The sequence below is a fragment of the Sinocyclocheilus grahami genome, unplaced genomic scaffold, assembly GCF_001515645.1.
Source record: "Sinocyclocheilus grahami isolate Dianchi unplaced genomic scaffold, SAMN03320097.WGS_v1.1 scaffold33.1, whole genome shotgun sequence".
Classification (NCBI taxonomy): domain Eukaryota; kingdom Metazoa; phylum Chordata; class Actinopteri; order Cypriniformes; family Cyprinidae; genus Sinocyclocheilus; species Sinocyclocheilus grahami.
In genome coordinates, this window is record NW_015505212.1 from 1616776 (window position 1) to 1629996 (window position 13221).

General features: G+C 35.0%; 2 protein-coding genes across 2 annotated transcripts in view; both read right to left on the bottom strand.

Moving 5' to 3' along the window:
* dock4b (dedicator of cytokinesis 4b) overlaps positions 1–6741 on the bottom strand; it is a 50769-nt gene extending 44028 nt beyond the window's left edge. Inside the window, exons 1-6 of the mRNA XM_016266762.1 lie at positions 6717–6741; positions 6540–6649; positions 6399–6459; positions 6176–6308; positions 5397–5485; positions 2943–3068 (exon numbers count right to left, since the gene is read on the bottom strand). Coding sequence (XP_016122248.1) covers positions 2943–3068; positions 5397–5485; positions 6176–6308; positions 6399–6459; positions 6540–6649; positions 6717–6741 — 544 coding nt within the window. The remainder of the gene's footprint in view (positions 1–2942; positions 3069–5396; positions 5486–6175; positions 6309–6398; positions 6460–6539; positions 6650–6716) is intronic.
* Positions 6742–8282: 1541 nt separating this feature from the next.
* Positions 8283–12571, bottom strand: LOC107581261 (dedicator of cytokinesis protein 4-like). The gene is made up of 4 exons (XM_016266763.1): positions 12567–12571; positions 11589–11673; positions 8815–8966; positions 8283–8307 (listed from the first exon to the last, which is right to left on the bottom strand). The coding sequence occupies exons 1-4, from the start codon at positions 12569–12571 to the stop codon at positions 8301–8303; spliced, it is 249 nt and encodes an 82-aa protein (XP_016122249.1). The 3' UTR covers positions 8283–8300.
* Between the last annotated feature and the right edge of the window lie 650 nt (positions 12572–13221).

Sequence of the window (13221 nt, forward strand, 5' to 3'; positions counted from 1 at the left end):
TATATATAAACAATTTTGAATAAAAAGTGGGAAAAAATATTTAAAACTTTTTTTTTTTTTAAATAAACATTTATAAATGTAATAATAAAAAATGACAGCTTTGTTTGAAGAAAAAGGGAGGTCAAAACACACATTTTGCCCTACATATTACCTATTTAGTTAACTAGTCTAAGTTTAGTCTTTAGTTAAATGCTTTGATCAGCGACTTTGAGGGTCTTAAATCACCTTCAAATGAGATCGAAACTACAACTGTTTGCAATTCGGAACTCTTCGCAAGATTTGCAACAAGAGTGCATTTTCAGCATGGATTTTCAATGTTAAAATGAAACCACGAGTCCAAATGGATGCCTTCACACAGACAGTGAAAAAAATCGAATTACTTTTTACCATTGGCCAGCAAACTCACCAGACCTGAACCCCATAGAGAATCTATTGGGTACTGTCAAGAGGAAAATGAGAAACAAGAGACCAAAAAACGCAGATCAGCTGAAGGCCACTGTCAAAGAAACCTGGGCTTCCATACCACCTCAGCAGTGCCACAAACTGATCACCTCCATGCCACGCCGAATTGAGGCAGTAATTAAAGCAAAAGGAGCCCCTACCAAGTATTGAGTACATGTACAGTAAATGAACATACTTTCCAGATGGCCAACAATTCACTAAAAAAATTCTTTTATTATTGGTCTTATGAAGTATTTTAATTTGTTGAGATAGTGAATTGGTGGGTTTTTGTTAAATGTGAGCCAAAATCATCACAATTAAAAGAACCAAAGACTTAACTACTTCAGTCTGTGTGCATTGAATTTATTTAATACACGAGTTTCACAATTTGAGTTGAATTACTGAAATAAATGAACTTTTCCACGACATTCTAATTTATTGAGATGCACCTGTACATTGATTTTTATGCTGTTTGCTCAGCAGAAAAACCTACAGACCAATAAGACTCAATATTGTTCTCATGTTTCTAGAACTCGAATTGATTCTGGAATGAAAAGGCACTTCACATCGATTGAACAGAAACGCAAAAGCACATCTCTCCTCGACAAGCTGCATAATTTGAAAATGTTGCAGGTTTAATACTTTACACTTCAGGTGTAGCACCATGAGCGAATGATAAAACATGGAAAGTTTTATCACTATTATGACAGAGGAGCACACACAGACTTATATGAAAAGTTCATCCCTCCCAAATGACCTCAGCAGGTGCATCCTGTGATTCACGGATAAGACTGCTAACAAATGAACACATTCTTGAATCACACAGGAAGTGTATCTACATGCAATTTTTCATGGTCCATCCGTGTTTCGACACCCTCACCTCAACAGCTCTACATGCACATTTTCACATTGGTGCAAATGTTACGGCCAAAAATAGGCAATGGTTCAGTGCAAACCACATTTATATGATGTACCAGTTCTCATTCGCTCATGTCGAGGAAACAAGTACATTGCCTAAGACTAAAGACATATGTAGATGCATGCATTGTTGCATGCTTTGTCCCATGCAGCATGTTTTTAAAATGCACTGTGAGCTACAGGTCACGTTTTTAAAGCATTGCCGCAGCTGTAAACGAAGGGGACAAAGAACTTGTGACAACGAGCAGAGGAAGTGTGGGTTCCTGTATGTGTGTGTAATGCATTTAAGTGTGTGCAGTCCTATTTCAAGACCCAAATTCAAACCAGTAGTCATGCCAACTAACAGCCATATAACACAGTTGCTGTAGCAACAATCAGGAAATAAAATCAATGTGAGTTTCCTGGAAGATGGAAACTATATGTGAACACACAATGAGACTAGAGAGAAGATCAGCCTATAGCAAAAGACCAATAATAAATCGGCCAGCCATAAGGCACGGTTACTGCCAGCGAAGGCACATTCATCCAGGAGGCAACAGACAGACTGCTTGTGCAACCAAAACATCTGGGTCAGTAACGGCAAGACGGATGGAGAAAATAGTCTCAGACGTACACATACTGCCTGATGAATGCCACACACAAAAACGGCAAGAGCGTCTAAAACTTGCCAGTTAGAATTTCTGGGAGTCAAGGCACGCTGGATTTGATCAGTCTGATTGGAAAAGTCACGTTTGTCAAGGTAGAGCTAGGCTAAAGTATATAGCATCAAAAGCTTCAATTAGAGATTTATGGAGGAAGTGATTTGTTATTATTATTATTATAAGTAATTTTGAATGGTGAAGATACAAATTCATTTTTTTCATGCATTTTGTGCACTGTTTTAACATTGATAGCTTGCCAAAACACTACTCATTTACTAATTTATTTAGTGGACCAGACTTTATGCTGATAGCCAAATGTATACATAAGTCATATTACAGAGAATGTAATCTCACCTTAATATGTCATTTTCTTTCTTAGTTACACCATTCAAAAGTCAATAAGATTGTCTTAAAAAATAATGATGCATCATAAGCAAATAATAAGGATCATCAAGGATGCATTGAATTGATCAAAAGTGACTTTTATAATATTACAAAATATTTCTTTCAAATAAATATTTTTCTTTTAAGCTTTATATTCATCAAAGAATCCTAAAAATGTATCATGGTGTCCACAAATATGAAGCAGCACAACTGTTTTCAACAATAATAGTAAATGTTTCTTGAGCAGCAAATCAGCATATTAGAATGATTTCTGAAGGATCGTTGTGACACTAAAGACTGAAGTAATGCTGCTGAAAATTCAGCTTTACATCACTGGAATAAATTACATCTTAAAATACATTCAAACCGAAAACAAATATTTAAAATTGTAATAATACTTCACAATATTACTGTTTTTACCATATTTTTAAATCAAATAAATGAAGCCTTGGTGAGCATAAAGGAGACTACTTTCAAAAACTTCCTGACCCCAAACTATTGATTGGTTGTGTATATGAGCAAAACATATGTAGATCTTGAAGCAAAAATTATTTTCACCTGGCATGATGACATCAGAAAAGCCCAGTTTTTTGGTGATGGACACTCCTCTTGTAAAAAGCACCATATATTCTCTTCGCAGCTGTTCGATGTCGCCATGTAGTAACTGAAGTGCCACCGCCAGACCTAGATTGAACACACACATCAAATTCATTTACATTTTTTAAACAAAGACAGCATAACATGAGCTAATTTCAGATGATTTTCACAGCTTTCTTGAATCAATCACTGAATGAATGAACCTTATAATATTCACAGGTATGCACAGCAGAGCACATGAATATTATAATCCTCCCACGCTCGACTCTCTTATTTTGAGAGGTTGTGATAAATGTCAATTTTGCCTAATTGTATTCTGTCCAGAAGAGATTTGGCAGTGTTTCTGGTCAATATCCGAGTGGTTTGCATTTGTGTAAACTGCACTGCTTTTGTGACAATGGTAATGAATATTCACAAGTAATGATGTGAAAGTGATGCTATGTACCGAAAAACACACTATCAGCCCAGAACTGCCTCTTGTAAAAAATTCTAACCACATGAAACTGACTGAAATTGATCCACGCCAACTATCGTCCGCAACTTTACAGGAAATCATCTCTTTACACCAGAGTTATTATAGTTAAAACCATAAAACTTAGCAAAAAACAAACATTAAAACTATTGAAAGTATTTTAGTTATGTCTTAAAAAAAATAAAAAATAAAAAATTTGCAATGATTCTAAAATAAAACTGCCTTACACGTAATTTCCAGCTATTTTTAACCTGTTTTCCTTGTTGTCTGAGCAGTCAGGTCAGAGTTTTGCTGAGCTTTGGAAAACTGGGCAGCTTAGGATGGAAAATAATGCAATGGCCCATCGTTACATGACAGTAAAATGATTAAGCAAACATGCATCAGGGCCTGTACTACTGCAGCTCTTAATGATGCTCTGAAGCAGCGCTGAGGTTGATCATAAATACTCAATGGCAACGGCTTCATGTTGTATAGTCGCTGTTTGATGGCACAGGGTCAGAGAAGTGCTGGTGGAGAATTATTTAATTACTGAACTCGCACAACGTCTCCATTAATCACACAGACAGATTCAGAGCGTGCACGTGGGAATTGAGCCAAACTAACCTACCCAAACCCAAAATGTTACGTCAGTATAGCATGTATTCACTTCTCAGCAATTAGAAGACAATAATTAATAAAATGTGCTATGCACATGATTTACATTTGAATGCATAATGCATAGGGTATTTAAGTCACTATATAAGACATTTATGGATGTCAAGGTTAAATATAAAATCAAGGCAAAATCTTTAATAAAAATGTAAACAAAATGAAATAAAAAGTAAACAAATTAAATTAAATAATTTAATTTATTATTATTTTATGTGAATAAAATAATATTAAGTTTAAATACAATCTGAATAAAAGTAAGTAATTAAATAATAAATGTCACAAACTAAATTAAATTCAACTAAATGTTAAGCGCCCTTTAGGATTGGCTCTAAATGAACAAAACTCCATTGGATTTTCTAATGTAACATTGCTCTATGATTACAGTCCAAGTACAGTTAATTTATTTTCAGCCCATTATCATAATGTTTAATAAGGTCCTGATAAAGCTGTTTCTTTGTTCTGCTCAGCGTAACTGATGTGGTAGAGATTAATCTAATAGAAACATGATGAGTGTGTATCATAGTACGGATGTGATCTCATTTCCCACCGCATGAGCAGGCGTTTAACAAACCTGCACTGAATTATTTCATATGTTAGCAGAAATCCCATCTTCATTAATTTGGATAAAATCTTGATGCAGCTTTTGTGAGCATTACTGTTCATTGTTTGGTGAATAAATGACTGAGTCAGTCATCATAATTAATGTATTCCCTGCTTTTGTGATGCGATTATACAACATCTAACGGATGTAGAGGTGCTGCGTACATTTACTAGCCCTTCACAGAAAATGCAGAAATCGCAAAAAGCTGCAAATCTACCATCTGGATGCTTGTGCTTCTTTATGTTTTTTTTCCCCCTGCAGGAAATAAATTTATTACCATGTGTAGCTGTTCGGATAAGCCACCCTCAGGGTCCTTTCATGCTTCTTCAGATCTAAAATTATTAACTTCTAGTCATCATGCAAATGAGGTTTCTGGGAGAGCCGAGCATCTTTATACCACCGCCAGATATGCTGGCAAAGCGCGTACACAAGCATTATGCTGAAAATGGGGGTATTTAATTTAAGTCCAATGTTTCATGCACCAAACAGTCTTGATTGGGTTTTTATGACCATTTTCCAGCCTCTCTCCGACCTTTAGAATAAAAAAAGGCTGTTATGTTACAGTACCTTTGAAGACTATAGACTTATGTTAATGGTATGATGTCATAACCATGGCAATTTCTGAGCCTTTTACGAAAAATTTTTCAATAAATGACTTGACTGAATCTCAGGCTTGTGACGGTTTTGTTACCTGTGTTGGAGCCTGAGAGGTTGTATCTGGAGTTGACTTTCTTGATGATGTTGTCGTGTATTTGACTCCAGTCACTTTCTGTGTTGCAACTGCAAAAAACAAGGATAATCAGAGTGCTGGATTCAATCACAGTGCCACACAGATTCATATCTGTGCAATCATATTAGCAGCCCGAAAGACTGGCCACGAGCCAGCTGATAATGTGTGAACCAACAAAGATCTAGAGCAAAACACATCTGGTAAAAATAATTTTTGTAATTTAAACGGATACATTTTATATATAAAAGAATGTCTACTTACAATGTTTCCCTGTTGACAAATTACTAAACAAATCTTTTAGATAGTTTTTTTAATAAAGTTGTTGATGGATTATCTTTATTAAATAAAAATTTAAAAAAAAGTGAAAAAGCGGCTTGGAATTTATGACTTTTTAAATTATTTATTTTGGCGTTTCATGCCATGTTATCATCTAATACTGTTTTTTTCCCCACATCTTTACTTATTTATGTGTTTCATACATTGTCATCATCTAAGACTATTTTCAAGGCAAATTTTTTCTGGACATCACAATTTTAAAATTCCCTTATATTCACAGATTCTCCATAATTGTAGAAAATTATTGAACATGAACACAATGGTGACTAGGCAACCACATCCAATCTGGCCAATCAGGGGAAAGAGTAAGTCTGAAAACAGGAAGTCAGACTTAGTTTATTTCACGGTCCTGAGGTGTTATGCGGTGTGTGTGTGTGTGTGTGTGTGTGTGGAGGGTCACTTACGCATAGACCTTCAGCAGGTGGTCGTCTTTAGAGTCAGCAGTGAGAAGATCAGCGATGCTGACCACAGCACAGCCGAACGGACGTCTGTACTGCACATTACACGTGTTTTTCTTCTCTCCTGCACCCATCCTCCCTACACACACACGAAACAATCAGCGCTCATCACACGTCTTCAGACTCTTTGGAATCAGTAATTATTCAGTGGAGAAATATCGGCTTTTACCAATCCTAATGATGTGTACGACAATATACACGTCTTTTCTCAGGTCGCCGCTGCCCAGATCCTGAACAAAACAAATGATAGTTAATCAACACAGATTACTCTGCATGATTACTCTGGCAGTGATTTCATCTCAACACTCACCACAAAAAGTGTGCATTGTTTTTCGGTCTTCTCTCCAACATTTCCATAACACACAGACGGGCGGCTTTCTTTCACTCTCGCCCTAGTATTTGATATTTCCTCCCTTGATGCTGGGGATTGAAACACGACAAGTTCAAATGGGACACCGATACGAGCCCCCCGCCTCCCGTCTCCCGCCGGATAAATCTGGATAAATCGGCATGGCCGGCTAAGTGATCCCTGTATGTCTGGGTGGATATATTAAGCGTGCCACAAAACGGTCCTGTGGGAACAGAGGGGGAGGCGTTACCTAGAAAGCTGTCAATCAGCACTTTGTACACATCATGTGGCAAAAATGATACACAGATACTCTTTCACAAACACTTGACTTGACACAAGGGGCTTTTGGTGGCAGCGCTCAGACGGTCTAAAGAAAAATTAATACAAACAGCACCCTCGTCTTTTTGTAACAGCACTCGCGGTCCGTGTGCCGCTAGACGAAATGGGTATAACTGGTAACATGAGCTGCATAACACCAGGACTGATGCTGAATGCAGCAGGATCAGTACAAGTAAAAAAAATAAAATAAAATAAATAAATAAAAATTCAACTTAGTTTGTAAATTAGAAAACAATTTTGTTTATTTTAATAAATAATAATAATAATAATAGTATATAAAAATAATAAATTAATATATGATACAAATACACTTTATAAGAAATTATTATTTTTTAATTTTAATAATAAGAAAAAGAAAATTGTATATAATAAATTAATATAATAATAGATTAATGTAATAATAGATTAATGTAATAATATGAGTTTATAATAGCTCTCTTTTGACTTTTTTTTATTGTAATTTAAGGAATTGAATTTAGCAAGATGCTAAATTACAGACAAATAGAAATAAAAATGAAATAAGTCATAAATAAACAAAATAATACTAATATGCAACAACACTGTATATCTCCAAAATCATATATTAAACTAAATACATACATAAACAAATAAATCAACTTCCTCCTCCTGCATTTCTTCTCTTAGCTTCCTTCCTAGGCTAGTTTCATCAATTCAGCAATAAATGCATTGCTTTTGTTGCTCTTTTGTAAGCTGCTTTGGATAAAAGCATCTGGTAAATGCATAAATGTAGATGTTTCTTGCATACATTCTTACATCAGTAATGTGTGTAACGTGTGTAACAACAGCACATTAAATGCATTTAGTGTAAAATATACAAATTGGGATACAGCCCTAGTGATTCCCGGGAATCTGGGCAGCAGTGTGATTAAATCCACAGGAGCTGTCAGGATGGACATTGAGCAGATTTGAAGCCGCAGGCTAGTCTGGCAGAGGCTGGGGGAAAAAAAAAAAAGGGAGCCACCATTCTATATAGAAACAAAAAAGAAGAATAATTAACTGGAAACCAGTCAACTAACCAGGTAGGGAAATCAGAGCCACATTAATATTCTCCTTTAAGACTACAGACAGGGACTGAGGGAAAAAAACTCCAATCAATGAACAGTGGGAAAACATTGAGACAATGTGAGCAAACGCCAGCGAGCAGCTGCTGAGACGGTTACAGTCTGTAATTAACCATTAGATGAGATAAACAGGTACACACACACACACACACACACACAGAAGAAAAACCATTTGAATGCTCTCACAGCCTCCACTGCAGGTGTTTCCCTGATGAAAACGGTTTATTTGTTTTTCATCTGTCTGCCAGTGGCCAGGAACAAACACAGGATGAAGTTCATGTAATGAGGTTATGATTGAAGATCACATCCTGGATACAAATAGGATATTTTACCACAAAAGGACTTTTATTATAACATTGCTATCAAAGCTCGTTTAGGCCACAGGATTAAAAAAACAAAACAAAAACTGTAACGCCGACGACTTCTCACAATTCAGACATTTTTTTTCGTGCAATTCTGAGTTTATAGAATTCAGAATTGTGAGATATAAACGCAGAAAAACGCAACTGCGAGAAAAAAAGTCAGAATTGTGTCTCAATTACCTTTTTATTTCTTTATTATGTGGTGGAAACAGGCTTTCATTAGAAAATGGAAATGTTTCCAAACATCAAATCAGCATATTAGAATTTCACAATATTACTCCTTTTACTGTATTTTTGATCAAATAAATGCAGTCTTTGTGAGCAGAAGAATCGTCTTTCAAAAACATTTTAAAAATCTTACCGACCCCAAACATTTGAATGGTAGTGTACCAGTGTAAATCTACATTTATAATACATTTATAACCATGTATAAATGATTGGTTAGACGCTCACCTGAGCGGTTTGTTCTCTCGACTATCATAGATGAAGAAGAAGACCTCCAGGTCTTCACCCAGGTTTGAGCTCATCAGACTCTTCAAATGGACAAACAGGTGATGTGTGCTGACAGGAGTCGGAGTTTCCTTCTTCCGTTGCCGATTCTCCATCTATCCATCCAAACACATACAAGTGACTATATGTGATGCATCCATTTTTTCAATAAAGCAAGACATAAAAGTGACCCAGTAACACAATGCATATGAAGACTTTGCATTGTGATTTTCTTTTTTAACACCAAGAAAAGCAGGAAAAGCTGTGCATAATATCATCAGAAATGCACTGAATATTCCACTGAATTCCAGCACCTCCATGTTCACATCACAACTCCTTTACAGCCAGCCAAATCTAATTTGTTTCAGTTAATATGCTCCTTTCTTTGCAATGGCACCACAGAGTGCAATGTCAAATGCACACACACACACTCACATGCATATCACTGCACACAGGCTTATTTTAAGCGCACATTCACGCCGTTTTTGTGAAACAAACACACTTCTCACATGGGAGCATCAGTTATTGGACCGTGTGAGTCATTGAACCGCACCGCATTCTGATTGCACATCTCTGTGTGAGGACACAGAGATCTGAACAGGCGTGATGTGAAATATAAAAAGACCAATGGGAAGTACACATGTGCTCTATCTGTGTGTATGCATGAGGAGGAGAGAGACAAACACTAATGAACACACTTTAATTTAAAAAGTTGGTCTAATACTAACCAATTAAATTAAAACAATGACATGTAGCCTGTAAGTATTTCTCACTTAATCAGCACTGGAAGTTTTGCAAGCAATTATTCAAGTAAATTGACAGTCATTAGTATTAATGTGTCCCAAGCTATGTTAAAAAGAGTACATCAGTGGTGTGCTGATAAGAATTTATTTTTTTTGGCTAATATTACTCACAATCCCCTGCAAAACAGAAAATGAGGAGAATGCAATGAAAAGTTTGCAATTATAAAAAAAGCTACATTAATAGTTTGTAAATGCTTGAACGTAATAATGCAATAAATAATAAATAATAATGTATTTTAAGGTAATGAGTTAATTAGGTGCTAAAATAATATATAAAATAATTACGATATGCAAAAAGGTAAATAATTAAATTGCATCCAAAATAAAATAAATGCAAGAACATAAAAATGTAATAATGTAATGTAATAAATAATAAATAATTATTTCTTTTAAAGTAATGAATTTAATGAGATGCTAACACATGTAAAATAATTACGGTATGTAAAAGGGTAAATAATTAATTGCATCTAAAACAATAAAAAAAATAAAAATAAATAAAATTCTACTTTATGAAAATGTCAAACCATATTTTATTCATACAACTGTTATAATTATGAAATAATTATTTTAAATAATAATCATAATAGTACTGTACTTTATACAACTGATATAATTATGAAAACAATATTTAAATAATATTGAGTTGTATGAATAAAAACAAAGGTATTGAAGTATCATAATAACAGAAGTAAAAAATTAATCAAAGAGAGCAGTAGTTCCTCCTTCACGAGAAATAACGTTAACGGAAACTCAAACAACAGAGTTTTAATGGGAATGAATAGGCTAAAAAGATAAAGCACTGGAATTTCAATAAGGACTTTATTCCCTGTTTGGCAGGCCAGAAGGTTCTGGACTCTAAACCGCTTACTTTCACATCATGAACTCCAAACAAAGACCGCCTGTACTTTGATAATGCATGTGCGGGGTATTAATTATCATGAATAATCAACCAAACCAAACCAACAAGTAAGAAAAACCTCAAGAATGACAATGTGCCACTAAAAAGTGAAAACATTCTTGATATCTGCTTCTAAAATTGACTAAATCATACTGATAAAGAAAAAAATTGTATTGGCTGATACAGATTTATAGTTCTTTGCCATGTTTTCCCACTTCCAATCTCCCAGTTTCTTTCACATACACTCTTTTGTGTTGATGTCTGAATCCTCAGCACTAATTAAAGTGTGTGTGGTGAGACTGTGGCCTGATTCACTCCCACACTATTCATCACAACACTCTGGGTATGTGTCACAGGTAATGAGCTCAGTCTAAACCCACACCAAATGCCTGCTATTCAATCACAGCTAAACTAGACCATCATAGCACAAAATAACCCAAATAAATCAATAATGGCTGCCAAGAACTTCCTTTTTTAGCATCGGTAGTCATTCATCATAAACGCCAGTTCTAATTTTAAACAAGATCTGTTAATAAAGCCGTCATAACTTTTGAGTTCAAATTATTTTTTGGCCGTCACCAATTAGCAGGTTGCAAACATCCACCTCGTGTTTTATTGCATATGCAGCTGATGGCAAAAAGCTCCACTTAAACCACAGATAGGGTGCGGTAATGTAGTCAGGCCACCAGTACTGGGACACTTCAGGTCACGTTTAGTCGAGGTAATGCTCCACAAACTTAATTATATCACAGTAGAGGCTCCCCGCTGTCAACAACCCCTCCAGCCTGCAACCAGACTTCCACATCCATGACAGCAGTAATTTTCTGCGGCGTATCTTGTCTGTGCGGTTTAGAATTACTGTCATTTTCCCCATGGGGCCTGTTCCGCGAGCTGATGGGAGCGTGTGAGGCTTTCATCGCGGGCATCTTGCGTTTAACGGAACGGATAAGTGGCTAAATCGGGGATGGAGAGAAATCTTTCTGAGATGATCGACTCAGGAACAAGGTTGTTGTGGTAAGGCAGCAAAACAGACATACCAGCCGGTAGAGCTCGGTGACGCTGATTTCATCCGGGTCCACCATGCTGAACTCCCTCCTGGGTACCAGGTCCAAACCCAGCTGCCTGTGAAAGATGAATATAATTCAACCATTACAAGTCTATGTCCAGCATGTTTCACCATATCATACAAGCGTAAATGCTGCATAAATTCACAATCAAAACCCAATCAGAAAGTATCTGTTATTGGAGTTATGTGGAGCTAGGGGCTATAAAACAATTACAAACCAAGCAAAAAACCAAGATCCTGCTGCTTATCGCTGCCGGTTAGGACAAAATCTCATGGAAGAAATTAATCATTTAGGCTGCCGGAAATCAAAATAGTTAAATAAGAAATTATAATTCACATAAATAAAATTAAGAAAATGTAGGCCTATATGTCTAGATGTTTTACTTGAGTGAGTATTTTTGTAATTTTGCAATACTTTCTGTGGTGATTCTCATTAGATTATCATTACTGGAATGAATTAATTTACTTTTATTTAAACCAGCATAAAATATAGACAGTACAACAAATAATACCAAGATAAATAAATATTTAACTTTGCATTATCGTTTAAAAGTTTGGGGTCAGTATGATTTTTTTTTTTTTACTAAATATTTCTATTTACAAAAAATATGTAATAATAATGCTTACTTATTTTTATTTATAAGGAAGAAGCTAATACAATTACATGGCCAGATATGTATGAATTACGGCTTGGCGATTTTTCGGTTTATATCGATTAAGTCGAAAGTAATATTTTGCCACAATTTTGGTTATTTTTAACCCTCATAATATGTTCAAAATGTATATATGATTTTTGCATTTGGGGTAGTTTGGTTGCTTTGTAAAAAGTAAAAACTTAATATTTTTCGATTTAAAACCACATTGTATCTGATCAGTATCTTCTCATTAATGAGTGAATGTGAAAAAATATATTATATTATATTATGATTAATTGAAATATTATTAATACAGCATCATCGGTTATTTTGTGTGATTTTGTATCATTATATTATATTATAATACTGGTTTATATATATATCTTTTCATTATAGCTCATGATTGCAAATTTATGAAAACTACATATTTATTTCTAACAAAACAACATAAATATTAAAGTTTTCAAACAAAATAGATTCATTGTACTTACATAAATTTTCACTTTCAGATGAAAAAAAATATATGCAATTTTCATGCTGCAATAGTTTGTCAATAGCATGTTGAAACATATTGATGTTTATCAACAAAATTCAGTTCCAACAATGTGTGAGATATGAGGAAAGGCTAAATATATTTTACAAAATTTTTCATTTTTCTGAAAAATACAAAACAAATCAGATGGTTTAGTGGTGCATGGGAACACATCGGAACAACATTTTCTTGGAGACTGCAAACTATAAGTTAAAGTGGCTGTATTGCAGTAACAATAGCGAACAGATGTGTAAAATGTGCATGTTTGCACTTTACACAGACATGCCAGATATCTGAAATTACACAAATGTTACTAATATCATGGGGGGAGATTTACTACAGTAAATACTGAAACAGCATATGAATATGTTCTTTTCTTCAACTCACCCTTTATTCTTGATATGAGCATTCTTCAGATGGATGTAGCTGCATGGGAA

What these genes read in the sequence shown, in the direction of transcription:
- LOC107581261 (XM_016266763.1), bottom strand. An exon ending in TCACCGAGCTCTACCGGCTG is followed by an intron (nt 8,967 to 11,588) that starts GTATGTCTGTTT and finishes TTGGATGGATAG; the next exon opens with ATGGAGAATCGGCAACGGAA.